General features: G+C 44.0%; 1 protein-coding gene and 1 long non-coding RNA gene across 5 annotated transcripts in view; one reads left to right on the top strand and one right to left on the bottom strand.

The window, feature by feature from the left end:
- LOC127051001 (uncharacterized) overlaps positions 1–21,011 on the top strand; it is a 427,926-nt gene that overhangs the window by 340,644 nt on the left and 66,271 nt on the right. The gene's annotated exons all lie outside the window — the stretch shown is intronic.
- TRMT5 (tRNA methyltransferase 5) lies at positions 734–20,988 on the bottom strand. 4 transcript variants are annotated; one of them, XM_050952637.1, is made up of 6 exons: positions 20,922–20,988; positions 13,633–13,822; positions 12,747–13,402; positions 10,790–10,914; positions 5,480–6,134; positions 734–1,632 (listed from the first exon to the last, which is right to left on the bottom strand). In XM_050952637.1, the coding sequence occupies exons 2-6, from the start codon at positions 13,641–13,643 to the stop codon at positions 1,601–1,603; spliced, it is 1,479 nt and encodes a 492-aa protein (XP_050808594.1). In that variant the 5' UTR covers positions 13,644–13,822; positions 20,922–20,988; the 3' UTR covers positions 734–1,600. The 4 variants fall into 4 exon arrangements, with proteins under 4 accessions (XP_050808594.1, XP_050808592.1, XP_050808595.1 ...); XM_050952635.1 differs by lacking the exon at positions 734–1,632 and adding an exon at positions 4,602–4,923; XM_050952638.1 differs by lacking the exon at positions 734–1,632 and adding an exon at positions 4,602–4,923 and having other exon boundaries at positions 13,663–13,822.

Genomic DNA, 21,011 nt, shown 5'->3' with positions numbered 1-21,011 from the left:
ACCACCAGCTTAGAAGTTTCTGGCAGGGCAGGCACATTCACCTCCAGTCTCCTATGGCTTTCTCTCATTCCCATAGGCCTGACTATCTGGATACTACTTGCCCCACAGCTTGCTGCTGCCACAGATTTTAGGCTAAGGCTACACACCAGCTTAAATTGATGTAATTGATGTCACTCAGGGGTATGAAATAGCCATCCTCCTGAGTGACACAACTTATGCTGACTTAGTGCTGTCCACACTGGCACTTCTGTCGGCGGTAGTACTTCTCCCCTTGCAGGGGCTGGAGCAGGGGTGGGCAATAATTTTTGCAGGGGGCCACTCCATGGATTTTGATAAGTCATCACAGGCTGCACATTTCTATTGTATTAATGGAAAGGATGTGGGGTCTAGGAGGGAGGTCCGGGCTGGTGCAGTGTTGGGGTGCAGGAAAGGGGTGTGGGCTCTGGGAGGGAGTTTGGTGCAGGAGGGGGCTCCGGGCTGGGGCAGGGGATGGGGGTGCAGGGTCTGGGGAGGAGTTTGGGTGCAGGAGGGGTTCTGACTTGGTGCTGGGGTGCAGGAGGGGGTATGAGGTGCAGGCTCTGGTAGGGAAGCACTTACCATAGGTGGCTCCCGGCCAGCGGCACTGCAGGCGCTCGGGCAGGCTGCCTTCCTGCCATGGCCCCACGCTGCTCCTGGAAGCTGTGGGACTTCTAACAGCCCAGAGATCGTGAGGGAGCAGCCCCAGATCCTGGCGGCCCAGACAAAAATGTTAGATGTATTTTGCCCACCCCTGGGCTGGAGTCATTAAGCCCAGGAGAGAGCTCTCTCCCATCGGCTTAGAGCTGCTGCAAGCTCACTAATGGAGCCAGAGCCTTAGAAACAGTTGCAGAGGAGGTGGAGTCCCAGGCCTGTACATTAACCTCAGGAATGTCCTTTCCCAGGTATGCAGTGTTGTTGTAGCCATGTTGGTCCCAGGATACCAGAGAGACAAGGTGGGTGAGGTAGTATCTTTTATTGGACTAACTTCTGTTGCTGAGAGACAAACTTTCGAGCTACACAGAGCTCTTCTTCAAGTCTGGGAAAGGTAAGTGTCACAGTAGCATAAGTAGTTAACACACATTCGAAGGGACCATACAAGGTGAAGAGGCCCATTAAGACCCCTGAAGTCTGAACAAAAAAAAACAGGGGGGGGATTAGTGATTTACGTCACTCCAGTGTGTCCTTTCAATCTATGATTTTTAGTGTCTAGGCTCATCTTTTGAAAGCATTGTGCAGGTTTCCTTTGAGGATTGATAGGTGAGATGTAGTGAGTGCTTTGTGAGAAGTGTTCACCCACAGGCGATGGAGTTTGTCTTTCAAAGTTTTCCTGTGTGACTTCATTCGAGACTGTAGTGATAGTCTGATTTCATCAACATAGTTGTTGGGGCATTTAGTGCACTGGGTGAGGGACACCACATGTTGTGATAGGCATGTGTAGGATCCATGGATCTGGAAAGATGTATTGGGAGGGGGGGTGTCGATCATTGCAGCAGTGTAGATGTCTCTGCAGGTTTTGCATCTGTTGTTCTGGCAGGGTCTGGTGCTGCTTTTGGTGTGTCCTGGTCTGTGGGGAGCTTGCTTCTTATGATGAGCTTGAAGAGGCTGCAGGAGGGTCTGAAGGCCAAAAGAGAGGGTTCAGGAAAGGTTTCTTTCAGGATAGGTCCCTACTGAGTATGAGTTGTAGTTGTTTGTCGATACCCTGTCCGGATTCCAGTATGGGGCGGTATGTGACAAATAGGGGTATGTAGTCAGCAGAGGTTTTACTTCTGTATTAAATCAGGTAAGTGCATTGACTACACGGAAAAGGAACTGGCCAAGGACAAGATGAGCTGTCTCTATTTTGCTATAGACATGTGTTTAGGCAACTTTTTTAATTTAGGGGAGAGCTAGAGTTAAAACATAACGGTGTATCACTTGAATGAGTACTTTTGTATCATGACTAAATTTGTCTATTTTTAATAAATTGAGATAAATGAACTTCAGTTCCAGACTTTCCTCTATTAATGCAATCCTTATTTTGGCGGGGGCGGGGAAGGCTAATGCCCTTCAAAGCCCCGGTTCTTTATATGCATTATAGAGTTTAAAGTAACAGATTAAATTGGAGACTGGGGATGAGAACAAAGCCACAGAGTGAGGAATATCAGCCTCTGCCAACAGATGGCAGAAGCTAGTCAGCAAGCTTAACTAGCAGCAAAGGTTAGCTAGGTCTTGGGTAGTCTGAGGTGCTTAGCCAGACTGTGGAGAAGTGACATGGACCAGCGTTTGAAGGGGAGCGTAGGATGTGAAAGCAGTTTTGACTGGGGAACAGAACCAGAGTTCCTAGCATAGGTTACACATGAAGTAAAGTTTTCAATTGTATCTTAAAGAGCTGTTAAAAACCAGTGGTCTGCTTTTTCGAGAGGGAGAGGAAAGGCGGGTTGGTATCACAAGAAAGCGACAGCCTTGCTACAGGTAGTGTATAAGGGAGGCACATGAAGCACGAGAGAACTAGTTGTAGGAGAACAGTTAACATTAAACAGAAGTGGTAGAAAGGCAGCTGGGCAAGTTCCATACGTTTGCACTGTATTATAGATTGGTTGTACTGTGTACAAGCATAGTGATGTGAACGTGTACTTGTTTGAATTCACACAGGATGACATTAGAGAAGCACTTGCTTTGGTTTCCCAGATCATTCCTTCCGCTTGTTGAGTTGTATCATTTTAGCTGTCTAGTCATAAATGTGAATGCAGCCATGCTAAGAACATGTGCAAATGATTAGATACTTAACTGGCTCTTTTTATGTCCCGTTCCTAATTATGGGTGCAGAAGCAGTAATTTCACGTGCAGTTTTGTACTCAGTATTCAGAAAATCTAGCTTTGGATGTGCCTAAATTCAAGTATTTCTTCATTTATACATAAATATTTGTGAACAAAATGAGGCGACAACTGAAACATGAACTGGAAAGATAAGAGCAATACTCAAATAAGTGCTAAAGATTCTAAAGTGTGCTGGGTCGCTTAACGTATACAATGTAAATAAGAGGGATTAAATGACTTGCCCAAGATCACCTAGCAAGTGAACTTAAGTCTCTGGGGTACAGTGGCTGGAATTTGAAGCTAGACAAATCCAAACCGGAAAGGCATACCTTTAACAGAGAGAATAAGTAACCGCTGGAACAATTCACTAAGGGTTGGGGTGGATTCTCCATCACTGGCAATTTTTAAATCTTGATTGAGAAACTGATTTTTTTGTAAAAATATGCTCTAGTTTCAAAAGGAATTATTTTGGAGGTGTTCTACGGCCTGTTACACAGGAGGTCAGACTAAATGATCACAATGGTCCCTTCTGGCCTTGGGATTTACGCATCCCAGTTCAGTGCCCTAGCCACAAGCTTGCACTGAAGCAAAACTAAATCACTTGTGTTGGGTACTAATGACCACTTAGTAGGTAGCAGAGTCTTTCAAGCTTTAGTAAGTACAGAGTTCTCTAAAACATCGCTAAATCAGTTTGGTGGTGATACCATTTATCATTACAGTGGCACAGGTACATGTGTTTACTTGTACCTTAGGTCAAATTTTCAAAGAGCTGTCTTGCTTACACAAAAGCTGTTTGTGTGTTCATGCACGCAAATCCAGTACATGTAAGCATCAAACCTGTCTGCACGTGAAAGAGCCCAGTTCTGCTTGCACAAACTGCTGCCTAAGCAGCAGTTCTGCAGAAAAGGACCTGGGCATTACAGTGGACGAGAAGCTGGATATGATTCGGCAGTGTGCCCTTGCTGCCAAGGCGGCCAATGGCATAATGGACTGCATTAGTAGGAGCACTGCCAGCAGATCGAAGGAAGGGATTATTCCCCTCTATTTGAAATTGGTGAGGCCACACCTGGAGTATTGCGCCCAGTTTTGGTCCCCCCACTACACAAGGGATGTGGACAAATTGGAGAGAGTCCAGTGGAGGGCAACAAAAATGATTAGGGGGCTAGGGCACATGACTTATGAGGAGAGGCTGAGGGAACTGGGGTTATTTAGTCTGCAGAAGAGAAGAATGAGGGGGGTTCGAAAGAGGATGGAGCTCAGCTGTTCTTAATGCTGGCAGATGACACAACAAGGAGCAATGGTCTCAAGTTGCAGTGGGGGAGGTCTAAGTTGGATATTCGGAAACACTATTTCAGTAAGAGGGTAGTGAAGCACTGGAACGGGTTACCTTGGGAGGTGGTGGAATCTCCATCCTTAGAGCTTTTTAAGGGCAAGCTTGACAAAGCCCTGGCTGGGATGATTTAGTTGATGTTGGTCCTGCTTTGAGCAGGGGATTAGACTAGATGATCTCCTGAGGTCTCTTCCAACCATAATAGTCTATGATTCTAGATACAGATGGCCTTCCCTAACATAACTACAATTCTCCTTAGAAAAGTTCTACAAAAATAGAATGGGCCATGTTGTCCAATCTAAAACATTTACAATAAAAATGTCTTGCCCTAAACTGCAAATGCCCAAAATAAAGGTACACCTGGAAATATTCACAATCTTTGTGCTATCACACCCTCCCTGGCTATTCCTCCCCCCCGCGCCCACGACAACATACATATGATAGAGCTACCACAACATGAGAAAATAAAAAGTTTAATAGTCTCTGCAATAAAAGAAATAATCCTGTCCAGTTACTGATCCTGGAATTTAAAAAAAAAAAATGCACAGGAGCAAGGTGCTCACAAAACAAAACAAAAACTTTCATGCATTATGACTATTTTCTTGGCATATGGGGGCAAATCCATTCTGCTTTCAGTGACTTGAGGGCAGCTTTCCAACCTAGCTCTCTTGCACAAAATAACCAAAATTGTGTTAACTAGTCTTTTAAACTAGTCTATTTTTCTTCAGGAGAGTCTTCATTTGGGCGCAGACGTTTAGAGGCTGGTTCCACAGGACTCTCTGGAACAAAGTTCATAAAGTAATACATTAACATTTAATACACTTCTACACAAGACAGAGTCTCTACACTATAACACACACACACATGACTTGTGGCACTTCAATGAACAGGGCAAAGAGTCCAGTGTTAAAGCTGTCAGAGAAGGAGGGCGTAAAACAATCGGCAGGGAGGGTGGAAGGTAAGCAGGTGATGAGTCAACGCCATTAACCTTACTGGGACTAAAACCTGACTCTACTGAACTCAATTGAAGTTCACATAGAAACTCCTGGTTTTCCAATTAAAATTTATAGAACCTGATCCTGCCAATTTAGAGGCTCTGATTCTACAACTGACTTCACAAGGATCTGCCTGTGTGTTCCTTAGTGCAGGAGGGGATCTAAATTAGGACTAACAAATTGGAATTACACCACTAAATGAGACTAGAATCAGCCCCATAGCTCAGAGAGAATTCTAGTTTTAAATCCATCAAATGGTCTTTTTTTTCCTCAAGTATAATTTGAGACAAAGTATACAGTTGAAAAACCCTAAAGTTTCCAGCATTGGACTTTAATTTACCTTCCTGAGTACACTGCTTCTTGAACAACACTTCAGCTGGGATCCGGAAACTGATGCACATCATTTCCTTATTTGGTGCAACATTTCTCACCAGATGAGTAGAACAGCGTCCCTCTAAAGACGTTTCCAGAAAAGCTTCAGCCCTTTCTTGAACATCTTTGGCCGGATTATCATGTTTTGAGAAGCTGTAACAGTGCACTGTGGGAAGGAGGTCAGTGCTGCATGGCTTTCCATCTAAGAAATGTTTGAAAACATCTAGAAATTCGATAGCCAAAGCTGGCAAATTCATGACTATGTGCAGAGTGTTTTTCCTTTCTTTTGTCAGAAGTGACAGTTCCTTGGTTAGCTCTTCTTTAACTGGCCCCAGAAGAAAATCCCGACCATCCATATTGAATTTTCTTATTTTTTTGTCCACTTTATTTAATTTACAGTTGTGTAGAAGCCATTTGTAGGATTCAGGGTTGAGATCATTTGCAAATACGCTGCACTTTTTCTTTGCAGCTGGAATGGCAAAAGGCCCAACCCCAGCAAAGACATCAAATAGAACATCACCTGGCTTTAAAAGTTCAATGATACGGCCATGTTCTGTGCTTAGACGGGAATTCCAATAGACTTTAGAAAAGTCAAATTCATAGGTGATGTAGTTTTCTCTAGTCTGAAAAAAGTTCGAGACATTTGTTTAAACCACCTGTATTTAGATTCCAGACATACACGTATGTTTAAACAATCAATTTATTAAACATTTTACTAAAATGTAATGGGAACATTGGTGTTCATGCCACTGATAGGACAAGTAAATCTTGATCTTATATAATAAGCATTCTGTTATTCTGAAAACATCTTCAAAGCCAATTGGCTTTCCCAGCCCAAATCTTTCTATAAAAGGGCCATTAAATGGTCCTCTGTGGCCAAATAGGGAATATTTCAGTCAGTCAGTTCAGGTAGCTGGCATATGTAAAGCACCAGGCGGGGAAAAAAGCAACCATTTAAAAAAAATCAGTCCCTTCAAGGACTTTGTGACTGGCTGATAATTGCTTTATTAGTAGCTGGTTTCAGAAAGATTCCTCAAATCCTCCTCCTTCTAGAATCCACAGTAAATAACAGGATGAAAATGCGAATATGGCAGTAGTGGATCAAATTCAGCTGCTGGTAGCCAATTCTACAGACTCTGAAACTGTATTGCACTTGGCCTTCACAGGTAGCATAGTCCTGGTTACCAACTCCCATCAAACAAGAAGTTTGAGATGCCTGAAGTCCTTGGAGTGTACCAATGATTACTGAAGTGAGGTAGTGATATAAAACCTCCTTTACTTCTGTGACACAAGGACCCCTTGATGCCAACTGGCAGAGGGCACAAAGGGTACACAGAGTTTTACAGGCATCTCCAACGTTGGATATATGCATAATAGTTTACCAAAGGCTGATATGGGAGATTTCTACCTTGAGCCAGTTGCCCTCTGATCACCGTAATCATTGCTAAATGTCTGAATGGATAATATTTGAGTTATGTATCTCTACTGAAAATTTTTTCCTATGGTCTTGAAGTTAAGGCAGGCCCCAGGAAATGACAAACCTCAAAAATGTTCATTTTAGGTAGGAGGTAACAGACACTTATCTCCCTCTCTGGCCATTTGAGTATTGTATGCCCCATGCAGTATGCCTATTTGCATACTAAGCCAGTTGCAAAGTGAAAGATGGCAAAATCTATAAGAAAGGAAACTTACAAAATTAAACAAACAGCTGGGGTGGGGAGAAGAAGGGAAGGGAGTCGTGTTTATGAATAAAGATGAAGGATTGGGCTGGTATACTGGAGGGGTGGGGGGACACAATGAATCCTTCATCTGGGAGGCAAACTGACAGCATACTTCTCTCATGAAAGAAGGGTCACAGCTAGCCTGGCTGTGACAATGCTGCAAGGATTTTGGGTGAGCAATATTCTACAAGGCCTGAGAATATCTTGTGAATTAAGACTAGGCTCTGGGATACGTTATTTTATGTAATCATTTGTTTCCAATACTACTTATTGCTATTATTATGCTTTGTTAAATAAACTTATACCTGATTGCACTATCAACATATTTAAGTGCTGTGTGCTAAACAGAGTGGTGATCTGAAATGGTAAGCTGGGGTGTACTGCTCCTTTGGAAGCAGTGAATCTGTCAATACTGCAAGTGTACAGTGGACCAGGGACTGGACAGTCCAGGGAGACAGTCTGAGGGCTAGAGGATTGGGGTATGCCTATTGCTAACCTTCAGAGTAAAAGTGGGACCTGCGAGGCCTAGAGGGGAGTGCTTGTGTTGCAGATGGAGTTGGGGAGCTGATCCTCAGGCAGGCACAGACAAGCATTCCTCACAATACGGGTAGGTGGTAGCAAGGTGCCTTACAACGCTGGGTACCTCCAGGAAGCCTCACACCTTCCCCTCTCCGATCTGAAATTTTTTTTGTGCTAGCTTGACAAGTAATTTAATGATTAATCAAAGAATCACTACCATTTGCCTTGCCAATAGACACATAATACAAAACTATTTTACACTCTCATACCCACAGTGCAAGAACTCCTGTAGTAGACAAACATAGCTCAAATATGCTTAATTATGAGCTAATGCCACCTTGCAATCTTGAATGAAATCAGATTGTTGATCTGATTAAAATGCTTTCTATCTGTGTATTTTGCCAGCTCTACATGCCCAAACTATTCAATTATGTTTCGGAGGAAACCTAGTTAAAGTTAACAAAATAATAAAAAATTATATTAAAAAAGGGAATTGCCAAATTAGTAATTGTTGCCTTAACTCCCATCTAAGCCTCAACAACCCAGTTAAATTAATAGTACTTTCTGTGTATAGACAAATAGTGCTTTTCACTCAAGGGTCATAAAACATCTACCAAAGTGTTACAGAAGGGGAAAATTGAGGCACAGAATCTCTTGCCTAGGTCAGTCAGTCAATGCTAGACGCAGGAACAGCATCTAAGTCCCAGCCTTTCCTCCAGGCACTACACTACACAAAGGCTACGTCTTCACTACCCGCCGTATCGGCGGGTAGCAATCGATTGCTCAGGGATCGATATATCGCGTCTCATCTAGACACAATATCAATCCCCGAACGCGCTTATATCGATTCCGGAACTCCACCAACCCGAACGGAGTTGCGGAGTCGACATGGGGAGCCGCGGACATCCATCCCGCGCCGTGAGGACGGTGAGTAATTCGATCTTAGATACTTAGACTTCAGCTACGTTATTCACGTAGCTGAAGTTGCGTATCTGAGATCGATTTTCCCAGTAATGTAGACCAGCCCAAAGTGAATCCAAAGCACTTACCTTATTTTCTTGCACCAAATGTATTTAACAATGTAAAAATACTTCGGGGTTTTTTGGAAGAGGAAGGGAATCTAAGTTCTAAATTAGTAACTTTTAGGGCTGTCAGGTGATTAAAAAAATCAATCACAATTAAGCAACAATACTATTTATTTAAAATATTTTTGGATGTTTCTATATTTTCAAATATTGATTTCAATTACACCACAGAATACGAAGTGTACAGTGCTCACTTTATTTTTTGATTAAATATTTTCACTGTAAAAAACAAGATAGTATTTTTCAATTCACCTCAAAGAGATTGCACTACAGTACTTGCATCATGAAAGCTGAACTTACAAATGTAGAATTATGTACATCAATAACTGCATTCAAAAATAAAACATAAAACTTTAGAGCCTACAAGTCTAGTCAGTCCTATTCCTTGGTCAGCCAATCGCTCAGACAAATAAGTTTGGTTACATTAGAAGGAGATAATGCTGCCTGCTTCTTGTTCACATTGTCACCAGAAAGTGAGAACAAACGTTCGCATGGCACTGTTGCATCCAGCGTCACATGGTATTTACATGCCAGATGTGCTAAAGATTCGTATGTCCTTCATGCTTCATCTACCATTCCAGAGGACATGCGTCCATGCTGATGACAGGTTTTGCTTGATAACAATCCAGACCAGTGTGGACCAACGCATGTTCATTTTCATAATCTGAGTCAGATGCCACCAACAGAAGGCTGATTTTTCTTTTTTGGTGGTTCAGGTTATGTAGTTTCCGCATCGGAGTCTTGCTCTTTTAAGACTTCTGAAAGTATGTTCCACACCTCATCCCTCTGATTTTGGAAGGCACTTCTGATTCTTAAACCTTGGGTTGAGTGCAGTAGCTATCTTGAGAAATCTCACACTAGTACCTTCTTTGCGTTTTGTCAAATCTGCAGCGAAAGTGTTCTTAAAATGAACATGTGCTGAGTCATCATCCGAGACTACAACATGAAATATATGGCAGAATGTGTGTAAAACAGAGCTGGGGACATACAATTCTCCCCCAAGGCGTTCAGTCACAAATTGAATTAATTTTTTTTTTTTTTTTTTTTTTTAAACGAGCATCATTAGTATGGAAGCATGTCCTCTAGAATGGTCGCTGAAGCACGAAGGGACATACGGATGTTTAGCATATCTGGCACGTAAATACCTTGCAATGCCGGCTACAAAAGTGTCATGCGAATTCCTGTTCTCACTTTCATGTGACATAAACAAAAAGTGGGCAGCATGATCTCCTGTAAATGTAAACAAACTTGTTTGTCTTAGGGACTGGCTGAACAAGAAGTAGGACTGAATGAACTTGTAGGCTCTAAACTTTTGCATTGTTTTGTTTTTGAGCGCAGTTACGTAACAAAAAATCTGCATTTCTAAGTTGCATTTTCACGATAGAGATTGTACTACAGCACTTGTTTGAGATGAACTGAAAAATACTCTTGTTTATCATTTTTACAATGCAAATATTTGTAATAAAAATAAAGTGAGCAGTCTACAGTTTGTATTTTGTGCTGTAATTTAAATCAATATTTGAAAATGCAGAAAAAAATTAATTGGTATTATATTGTTTACAGCGTGATTAAAACTGTGATGAATCACTATTTGAGTTAATCATATGAGTTAACTGAGATTAATTGCCAACCCTAGTAACTTTGTAAGAGTCTGTTACTTTACCTGACTTTGAATATAGTTTATCTGACTCTGAATAAAACCTAGGCTATACAAGTTCAAATAATGCTTAGGAATATCCTTATAAAGATCTTGTAAACATGGCTGTGATTTCATTCATGGTAGACTGGGGCATATAGAACACATTCAGTACTTAGCAGTCCTGAGATACTGGGCCAGAGGTGGGACTGGGACAAGATTTAAGTTTTATATCTTTCCATCACATCTACTCTTCCACTTCAGCTGCATTCTGTGTGTCTGACTAGCTGTGCCAGGAGAAAATAGGAAAAATGTACCTTTGTTATCATATTGGCCTCTCCTGCTAGCACTTCCATTTGAAAATTTCGATAAGTGTTGTCAATAATATTGATTTTGTTTACTGAACAGGTGATTCCTGGATTCTTGTCAATTATAACCTGACCTGCAAGAAAGAGAGAAAAATATTCAACTACTAAGTGTTACTAAATCTTTAAATTCTGTAAGAGATATAAGAGAGCAATTCTGAGTTGTATTTTAAAAAAGCAAACTACCTATAGAATGACTTACATGTGAAATCATTCAGGCCATGTCTACATCTAAAATTTTGCAGCGCTGGTTGTTACAGCTGTATTAGTACAGCTGTATAGGGCCAGCGCTGCAGAGTGGCCACACTTACAGCAACCAGCGCTGCAAGTGGTGTTAGATGTGGCCACACTGCAGCGCTGTTGGGCGGCTTCAAGGGAGGTTCGGGGAACGCGAGAGCAAACCGCGGCGAAGCTGGTCTCCTTTCCCGGTTTGCTCTCTCGTTCCCCGAACCCCCGAACAAGCAGGTCTCCTTCCCTGCGGTTTGCTGGGTGGTTCGGGGAACGCGAGAGCAAACCGCGGCGAAGCTGGTCTCCTTTCCCGGTTTGCTCTCTCGTTCCCCGAACCCCCGAACAAGCAGGTCTCCTTCCCTGCGGTTTGCAGGGTGGTTCCGGGAAACGCGAGAGCAAACCGCGGCGAAGCTGGTCTCCTTTCCCGGTTTGCTCTCGCGTTCCCGGAACCACCCAGCAAACCTCAGGGAAGGAGACCTGCTTGCTCGGGGTTCGGGGAACGCGAGAGCAAACCGCGGCGAAGCTGGTCTCCTTTCCCGGTTTGCTCTCGCGTTCCCGGAACCACCCAGCAAACCTCAGGGAAGGAGACCTGCTTGCTCGGGGTTCGGGGAATGCGAGAGCAAACCGCGGCGAAGCTGGTCTCCTTTCCCGGTTTGCTCTCGCGTTCCCGGAACCACCCAGCAAACCTCAGGGAAGGAGACCTGCTTGCTCGGGGTTCGGGGAACGCGAGAGCAAGCCGGGGAAGGAGACCAGCTTGATTACCAGAGGCTTCCTCAGGTATGCTGGGATACCTGCTTATTCCACGGAGGTCAAGAAAAGCGCTGGTAAGTGTCTATATTTGATTACCAGCGCTGGATCACCAGCGCTGGATCCTCTACACCCGAGACAAAACGGGAGTACGGCCAGCGCTGCAAACAGGGAGTTGCAGCGCTGGTGGTGCCCTGCAGATGTGTACACCTCCTAAGTTGCAGCGCTGTAACTCCCTCACCAGCGCTGCAACTTTCTGATGTAGACAAGCCCTTAGTGTGCTGTAAATTATTTCCACTAGTGCCACTGTGTCACAGGGAACTCCTAGTGCAAATATTTTACACTGAAACGAGGGTTAGATTCCCAGTGAAGGCTCTTGTGCTTCAGGGAGAGAGTACTGTCTACTGCAGAGATTCCCAATCTGTAATGTGTGAGTTTGATGTTCCACCTAGTCACTTCACCATTTATAATCTAGAGGGCCGATTCAACTCCCATATCAACGTGATTCTACTGGTACCCAGATCAGCTGGTAACATTAGTTCAAAGGCTGGACTAGAGCAGTAAGCTATGGCTGCTGTATAAATAAAATGTTACATTTTGATCTTGGTCTCCCCTGCCATAAACGAGTTGAGCTTAATGGGCCTAACCTGAAATTTGCTAGATGCAAAGGGCCTGACCCAGTGCCCAGTGAGGTCAATAGACTACTATTAACTTCAAGTTCACTATACATAAAAAAACCTGATCCAGTGCCCTTTAACCTAAGCATTCACTTTTTATAAAAGTCTGTTTAAGGTAAGAAAATTTTAAAACAATGAGGGTTCCCAAAAGGTTCCCTGTGCAAAATAATCATCTCTAGCTCAGGCACTTGTTAAAATGACTTTTATCCAATTATACGCTTCTCCCAAAGCTATTTGAGTGTGAATGTTGTACGTACCAATCAGATGTTTGTAGGGTAGCTGATGATCTCTAAGATTCAAGTGAGCTATATGGCCAATCCTAGTAAATCCAGAGGTGACATCTTGACCTTCAGGAAGCACCGCTCGTAAGATTTCCTCAGTCTTGAAATGGTCATAAGTCAGTTCTAAGTTATACTTGGACACCTGAGGGTCAATACTAAACTGCTTTAATATTTCTTGTTCAGATTCTCCCAGTGAATATTCTGCTGATATTTTATGAGGATCCAACAAAACAAGTCTACTGTCTTCATCTTTTGGATCATCAATCACTCGCTTCAGACCTGGGCGCTGCAGTGTTGTATGTTTGAGGGATTTTAACAATTTGTTTATTACTTCTTTTTTCACTTTTAGAACTGGAACAACAATTGTCCTTTTGAAAGCTGCTCTGTCAAGTGTTGTCATTCCACGTACTTCAGGATGAGGTGTATACAGTTCAATATCAGCTTTATTTTCTAGAATTTCAGGCATTGTAAAGAAACTGTTTCTCTGAACTACCCAAAAAAATCCAGGTACTCTTTCAAAATACTGTACCAGCAGTAACCAAACTTCTGGAAATGATGTGTTTAATGCAGCTGTTCTAAAAAGTTTAGTTTTCAGTAGTCTAGCAGAGTAGCCATATAATCTCCATAAAATCCTAGAAGGGAAATTATTCTTTTTATAGACATTATGTAATCATTCCATTAAAAAAAAATACTGCAAGTCACATGGATTTGCAATTCTCACAAAATAAAGTTTGTTTGTATCAAGTAATGCACAACATGAACATTTATCGTTCATAAATAGAGAATTAGGCTACAAATTTTAACCTTGTACGTGGCCAAAAAAACACATCTCAACCAATTTTAAGTAATGGTGGACAATCACCTCATAGCCATACACAAAGATGAAGTGTACTTGCGATTGATGGGCCTGATGATGCTCCCATTAAGACAAATGTGTTTAGATCTGTTTGCTGTCTCTTATAAAGCTGATCAGCGAGCACTGGTAGCCAGACTGCAGTTGCTGGTGGGTGGAACCACTCTGCAGGGACTTCATTCATTTATGAGAGGGTAACCTGAAATGGAACAGGAATCTCTTTTTGTCTTTGAGTGTTTCCCCTAAGGGCTGCTGCTTTCTGTCTGCTCTACCTCCCCATTCAATATATACAAAAGGAGGCTATTACTGGTTTTACAAGAGGAAGAGGTAGAGCTATCCCCTGACACTAGTTCTATCTAGGTTTACATGCATCTGAGGAAGTGGGTATTCACCCACGAAAGCTCATGCTCCAAAACGTCTGTTAGTCTATAAGGTGCCACAGGATTCTTTGCTGCTTTTACAGATCCAGACTAACACGGCTACCCCTCTGATACTAGGTTTTCATAGTGCACTCATTACTGTAGTATAGTATCTGAGTGCTGTGTCTCATTGTGTAAGTCTTCCCATGATGGCAGTCAGTTGTTTGGATGCAAGTCTTATTTGTATTGCTCCTAAGTCAAACAGCTGATTTTTTGGTGGTGATAAAAAGCCATCCACACCCTGTGCACCCTCATTTCCTGGTCTGCCCTCATGCAGTTGCTACCACCTTTTGTGTTTCTATCCTCTTCCTGTGTATCTTTTACCTTAATTTTTTGCCCTTCTTTTCACTCACCAACGGCTCCCCAGTGTTCAGACTGGACAGGCACTGGTGAGTGTATGTGCTCTCACAGCTTAAGCTAAGTGTAAAAAATGGTTTTTATATATATATATATATATATATATATATATATATAACCCTAGTCCAGTAGACTTTGGTGCCTTCACCTCTGGGGCTAGATACATCAGCTGCTAGGAAGGCCAGCTGTACAAAGGGTTACCATATGGTGGTGGAAGTAGAGGTCTTTCCAAGTGTCACCCACAACCACAGAATCAGAAACAGATGTGGGGTCATACAAGTTTCTTTGTTTCACTCTTCACCTTGCCCCATTCCACTAGACTGCCCCTTTGCAGGAAACCTGATTTAAGTAATGCTCCTAGAAAGCCCATTGAAGGTGGCTTATGCTCTCTAGTTACTCAGTTAATGTGGCTACCACTCCTCATTGGATGAGTTCAGAATTTCAGTGTCTGGATGTTGTTTCCATTTGGAACTCTATTTGGCAACATTATTCTGGGAAGACTTATCTTCTTAAGTTTTTCTGGAAAGACTATCTTTCCTCTCTAATGGAGTTCTGAATACAATCACTCATGCTTTCTTTAGCCCCCTTCACATTACAAGTAATCCGCTCCTAAAAGGCTTGCCTTGAAATTAATCTGAAAGCTGCAAAAGTTGAATGTTTTGTGTTTGTCTTCCTTCTCTACCAAGGAACAATTAGTAATTCCTTAGCTCCATAATCTGCATTTGTTGTCACTATGAAAATGGATTCATTTCAAGGTTCTTTTGATGGTATACTAAGGCCTTTATTTTGCTAAATTCAAAGTAACTGAAGAATTTTCTGTTGCTAGTCTCCCTCCAAAACAATTGATGTCAGATAGACTGTTTTATCTTGAGGTTGCACTTGAACTGGGTCAGAAGCAGGCTGGTCTTGCTTCAAAGACCCAATCTGCAGAATTAATTCCCTGATTATGTTGTAGGGCATGTTTATACGACAGCTACTGTAGTGCGAACGCTTTCTTCATCAATGTAAGATGGTTTTCTTTCAATATAGTTAATCCATCCCTCCAAGAGGCAGTAATCAGGTCAACAAAACCATTTTTCCAGTGCCCTACCTCTGTCTGCACCAGCAGTTAGGTCAAACCTACCTATAGCCCTCGGGGCACATACATTTTCCATAGCCCTGAGTATCAGTAGCTAGGTCAATTTAATTTAAGTGAACCGTGCCTTACACTGAACCTTAAAGAGAGACGGATTATATTAGCCTCCTCTTTCTGAATTTGATTGACAGGCAGGTTTTCTGGACAAGTGGGTCCAGTTTAATTTTAGAGGAGCAAGAGCAGATCAACTTGGGCCCAAAGGACTAACAAATGGATCCCTGAACTTGATTCAAATTGTGACAGTTAGCAGCAACCCCCGAACAGCTAATAGCCTTATAATAGCTAGCAACCATTAGGGAAAATTGGACACCTCACGGACACAGTAGCCTAAACTTTTAAACTGTCTTCCCTTATCGGTCTTAAGGCAGTTAAAGCTGGTCCTAAGCCGGTTTTTGCTACGCAAATTGCAGAAGTGCAGAGTTTGCTAACCACCAAATCAAATGATAACACAACCAAAGCCTGTGTGTGAGTGTGTATAAAAGATTCTTGGTTTTTGTATGGAGTAGAGTCTTTGTACCAAGATACAAAACTCTTTCTTCTGCAGAATAAAGCAACCTTTCCTTATCCCTATCTGGCTGTCATTGGCTCTCAGCTAGGCAAACCCGACATTTCGGTAACAGTTTCTGGGGACCCCAGATGGGACCCTCCTAGCTCGGACATCAGACTCCGGACAGCTGCGGTGAACTACGAGCGGCGCCACCAGGGTGCTTAGCCCCTCTTCCTTACTTGACCACAGCCCCTAGGGTTCGTGCGCCAATAAGGTGAGCCCTAATAGGATAAGGAAACACTTCTCGGGTTCTGGTTATATTCTGGTTACCTGGTTACTATATTTCTGTCTTATACATTTGGGTGTTAGCTGTGTGGGCAGAACTAAGCTTCTTGTTCGTAATTCCTCAGGGTGGAAGCCATAACGTGCGAGGAAGCCCTGAGGTCGTATTAAGATCCTTCTGTTCCGTCCCCTGTAGCAGTCAATGTAAGATGAGATTGCTGGCTTGGATTTTTTGGATTAGACCATTATTCCCTCCTTCCTTCTGTTTAATTCTCTATTTGAGTGCCAGAAAAGGGAATGGGTGTGTCTCAGAGGAAACCCTCTAAGGATAGCCCTTTGGATTACATGTTAAATATCCACATAGGTGGAAAGCCATTTGACTGTTCTGTGTTGCAGGAGGCTACTGTGAACATTTCTGGTGTCTCCGCCTCCCATGCCTTTTTGCTAGCTCCGGATTCCCCAGTTAACCTCTTGGGCAGAGACCTGTTGTGTAAATTGCATGCTCAGATCTTTTTTTCAGATGACAGGATCGTCCTCCGGTTACTTCAAAACCAGCTTCCCCAGCTGTGTGCTGTTCTGACCCAGGCTTCAGAGGACTTGATCCTGCCTGCGAACCCAATCCTACCCGAGCGACTCAGACAAGAGGTAAAAGCCTCCCTTATGGGGCACTTTAAAAACAGACTTGGGCACTCTCCGGACAGAACCAGTGTGTATAACCTTAAAGCCGGGCATTGTAATTCCTCAAATTTGTCAGTACCCCATCCCCCAAGAAGCTCTGCTAGGCCTCTGGAACCTTATCACCACACTCCTGCAGCTGGGAGTGCTAGTTTGCACCAAGTCTCCTTTCAACACCCCCATTCTGCCAGTCAGAAAACCTAACACGGATCCAGAGAGAAAACCGGTATACCGATTTGTCCAGGACTTGCATGCAGTGAAAAGTCATTCAGGCTAGACACAACGTGGTACCTAACCCTCACACTATCCTAACTGCCATTCTAGCAGGTACTGCTTGCTACTTGGTAATAGACTTGTGTAATGCCTTTTTCAGTATTCCCCTAAATCAAGACAGCTGGAATATCTTTGTATTTACATGGACGGATCCAGAGACTGGGAGGGCAGAGCAGCTGACCTAAACTCGGCTACCACAAGGATATGCTGAATCGCCAACCATCTTCTCCTCTATCCTGACACGCAATTTAGCTGATATTAAGCTACCTGGTGGGTCCACTTATTTCTTGTATGTGAATGACGTCCTGGTTTGTTCTCCTAATCAGGTATGCATCCCAATTTCAGTCCTTACTCGCTGATGTACCTGTTCACTGGATCCAGCCAGGGGACTGGGTCTATGTAAAAGAGTGAAAAATCGAGCCTCTCCAACCTCGGTGGGCTGGCCCTTTTCAAGTCCTTCTTATCTCCCACACTGCAATTTGAGTAAGGGAATGGGATACCTGAATCCACCACACCCAAATCAAGCTAGCCTATAGGCTGGGGCCAGTAGCAGACAACATAGGACTTCGAGGGAGCACCATCAGCTCTTCCCACTGTGACCCGGAAAAGCCAAAAGCAGACAATACCTGAAAAACTAAACCTCTCGAGGGACTAAAGCTTTTGTTCCGACAAACAAAATCCTGAAACTTTGTGACTATGGGTTCTCAGACGGTGCTGCAGTGGCTATTATTTCTGAGCCTGCCCGTTGTACAAGCTAACCCGCATCCAGCGGCTAAACCTCTTCAGCGACTGGCCACATTGGGACACTTGTCTGACTGTTGGTTGTGTCACCGAACTCGTTCTGAGCAAGGAATAGAACTGTTGGCTGTACCTTTAAACCTCTCTGAAACTCTCTCCCTACAAGTGGTGCGGAAAGCTGTGGTGAAAAGGAGAATACCAATCTGATAAGCGTGGGAAAACGTCTGAGGTTTGGCATCATAGTTGGGAGGCCCAACGGGTCCCTCTCTTCGATATCCTTGGGTTTGGGTACAAGCTGGCCCTATATTTTAATGCTGTTGACGGGACTGGGAAGGAACTGGGTTACATCCCCTTAAAAGCCTGCAATCAAACCCTTAGGTTTAGTGTTAGAAATGAAACCTTTTACCCCTTAAAAATTGGTGTAGACACTCAGAGACCTCCCTGCCAGTTTCAAAAGGCCTATATTGCGAAATTAACAGGTGAACGTTATCAAGGTGAGTGGTTTCCTTCATTCCTTCCCTTTGGTCCCATAAATGAGACCCATGCATATTATATGGACGTCTCCTCTGGTATTTTATCACCTCACTCATCCCTTGTAAAAATTTCTAAATGACAGGGGGCACTAGTAAGCTTTACATCACACTTGTTTGCTGTTACATACTGTGGGGGTATCTTAAACAACACCCCCGCCATGGGACATTTAAATGCATCCAATTGACAGTGCCGGGGCCAAGTATTTGGCAACTCCAAACATCAAGATGTTAGGGTAGATTGGCGCCACCAAGTAGCAAAAAGCTTCCTCACCCTTTATTTACAAAGCCCCGGTCTGTATTTTATTTGTGGCCATAATGCTTATAAAGCTCTTCCACCGGGTTGACATGGCCGGTGTGGTGGGGCCAGGGTATTACTAGACGTTCAAGTAAACACCACACTGGACTCAGGCCAAATCCTCCACCTGGGAACTTATTCTCACAAGCTCTTCACACCCTTAAAAGAGGCTTGGGTTAAATGTGCTGAAAACCCTCTAGTAATCAGGCAAACGGAATTTCATTCCTTTATACGTGAACTTATTCCTGAACTGAGGGTAGCGGAGCTGAAAAGGGCAGTGGTAAACATTTTTGCAAAACTTAAAGCAGTTAATGCCTCCTTAAATGCTTTCCAAAAAGTTACAACAAGAAATCGATAACATAGCAAAAGTAACACTGCAAAATATGCATGTGCTAAATGCCATAAATGCTAAAGTGGGGGGGGGGGCCGGTGTTCGCATTGAAAAAAGATGCTGTTTTGATATTAATCGCTCTGGTTTATTAAGAAGAATTTGCAAGTCATCAAGAATGCAGCTGTTGTTTTCCACACTGTATCTCTTGATCATACCCTTAATTTTGAAAACCTCCTCCCAGACCTGGGTCATGCTTTACTGGCCTTTTCTGTAAAATTGTCAAATTATTTTCTCTTTTCTTTCTGTGTGTTGTTTGGGTAATGTTGCAATGTGCAAAATGTTTGTTAATGTTACTAAGGGCTCTACTGGCCGTAAAAAGCACAATATCTCTCTCTCCAGCTTAAAAGCAAATTGCGTATCGGGCCCGACACTTTGGATTATCAGGCCCAAAGGGAAAACTGTGTCAGCAGCAACCCCCAAACAGCTAATAGCCTTATTATAGATGGCAACCATTAGGAAAAATTGGACACCTCACAAACACAGTAGCCTAAACTTTTAAACTGTCTTCCCTTATCGGTCTTAAGGCAGTTAAAGCTCGTCCTAAGCCGGTTTTTGCTACGCAAATTGCAGAAGTGCAGGGTTTGCTAACCACCAATCAAATGCTAACACAACCAAACCCTGTGTGTGAGTGTGTATAAAAAATTCTTGGTTTTTGTATGGAGTAGAGTCTTTGTACCAGGATACAAAACTCTCCTTTCTTCTGCAGAATAAAGCAACCTTTCTTTATCCCTGTCTAGCTATCATTGGCTCTCAGCTAGGCAAATCCGACATTTCGGTAACAAAATGGAAACTTTTTTAAACAACTAAACGTTCCCCTCTGAGTTTGCAGTAGCCGCTGCAGCCTTTTTCTTGTGCCTATGAACCTCTCCTGACCTGGGAGCTAAGGGCTTGGCTACACTGGAGAGTTGCAGCACTGGTGGTGGGTTTACAGCGCTGCAACTTACTCACCGTCCACACTTGCAAGGCACATACAGCGCTGTATGTCCCTGGCTGCAGCGCTGACTGTACTCATGCTCTGCCTGGGGTATAACGATTGCAGCGCTGCTGATGCAGCACTGCTCCGCCAGTGTGGCCACCAAACACACTGTAATTGGCCTCCAGAGGTATTCAGAGGTATCCCAGAATGCCTGTTCAGCCACTCCCAACAGCGATGCAAATACAGCCGCACTGCAGCGCGGGTAGCTGTCATTATGGCCACACTCCAGCGCTTTCCCCACACAGCTGTACGAAGACAGCTGTAACTCCCAGTGCTGTACAGCTGCACGTGTAGCCAAACCCCCAGCCCACAAAGAGAAGAACCGCCCTAGTGTGCTTCCAGGGGCCGGGCCAGGCGAGGCGAGGAGCGAACGACCGCCTTGCACAATGAAAAGCGAACGAGGGCTTCAGGGCGGTAACTCTCCAGCGGGCGAACAACAGCGGCGGGGCAGGTGAGATATAAAGACCGTGAACTTCCACCTCGGCGTCTCTGTGCAGCCCTGGCCGGGCACCAGCCAGAACGGGTAACCCCCGGGTCGGGCTCGCTCCTCAGCCAGCGGGACAGGTGCGCCGGTTTCACGGCACCGCAGCCTCCTGCTCCGAGTGGGGCGGGGCGGGGCGGGGCGGGGCCGCCCCTTCCCCTCAGTCAGATACCCAGGGCCTACCTCCCCCCGGGGCTCCGTAGCCTCCTCACTAACCGACCCCCCCGCCAGGCTGCGAGCCTTGCCCGCCCCTCACCTCATGCCGGGCTCCCGCAGCGCGCGTGCCTACGTCTCTGCTCCCTCCTCAGGCGCATGGATACGTCATGGAGGGTGTGTGACGACATCA

This window comes from Gopherus flavomarginatus, chromosome 5 (assembly GCF_025201925.1).
Source record: "Gopherus flavomarginatus isolate rGopFla2 chromosome 5, rGopFla2.mat.asm, whole genome shotgun sequence".
Classification (NCBI taxonomy): Eukaryota; Metazoa; Chordata; order Testudines; family Testudinidae; genus Gopherus; species Gopherus flavomarginatus.
Note: the sequence above shows the minus strand (reverse complement) of the source record. Positions and strands in the feature narration are given on the sequence as shown.

What these genes read in the sequence shown, in the direction of transcription:
- TRMT5 (XM_050952635.1), bottom strand. An exon ending in AGGCCAATATGATAACAAAG is followed by an intron (nt 6,135 to 10,789) that starts GTACATTTTTCC and finishes AACTTTTTTCAG; the next exon opens with ACTAGAGAAAACTACATCAC. An exon ending in GAAGCAGTGTACTCAGGAAG is followed by an intron (nt 4,924 to 5,479) that starts GTAAATTAAAGT and finishes ACTTTGTTCCAG; the next exon opens with AGAGTCCTGTGGAACCAGCC.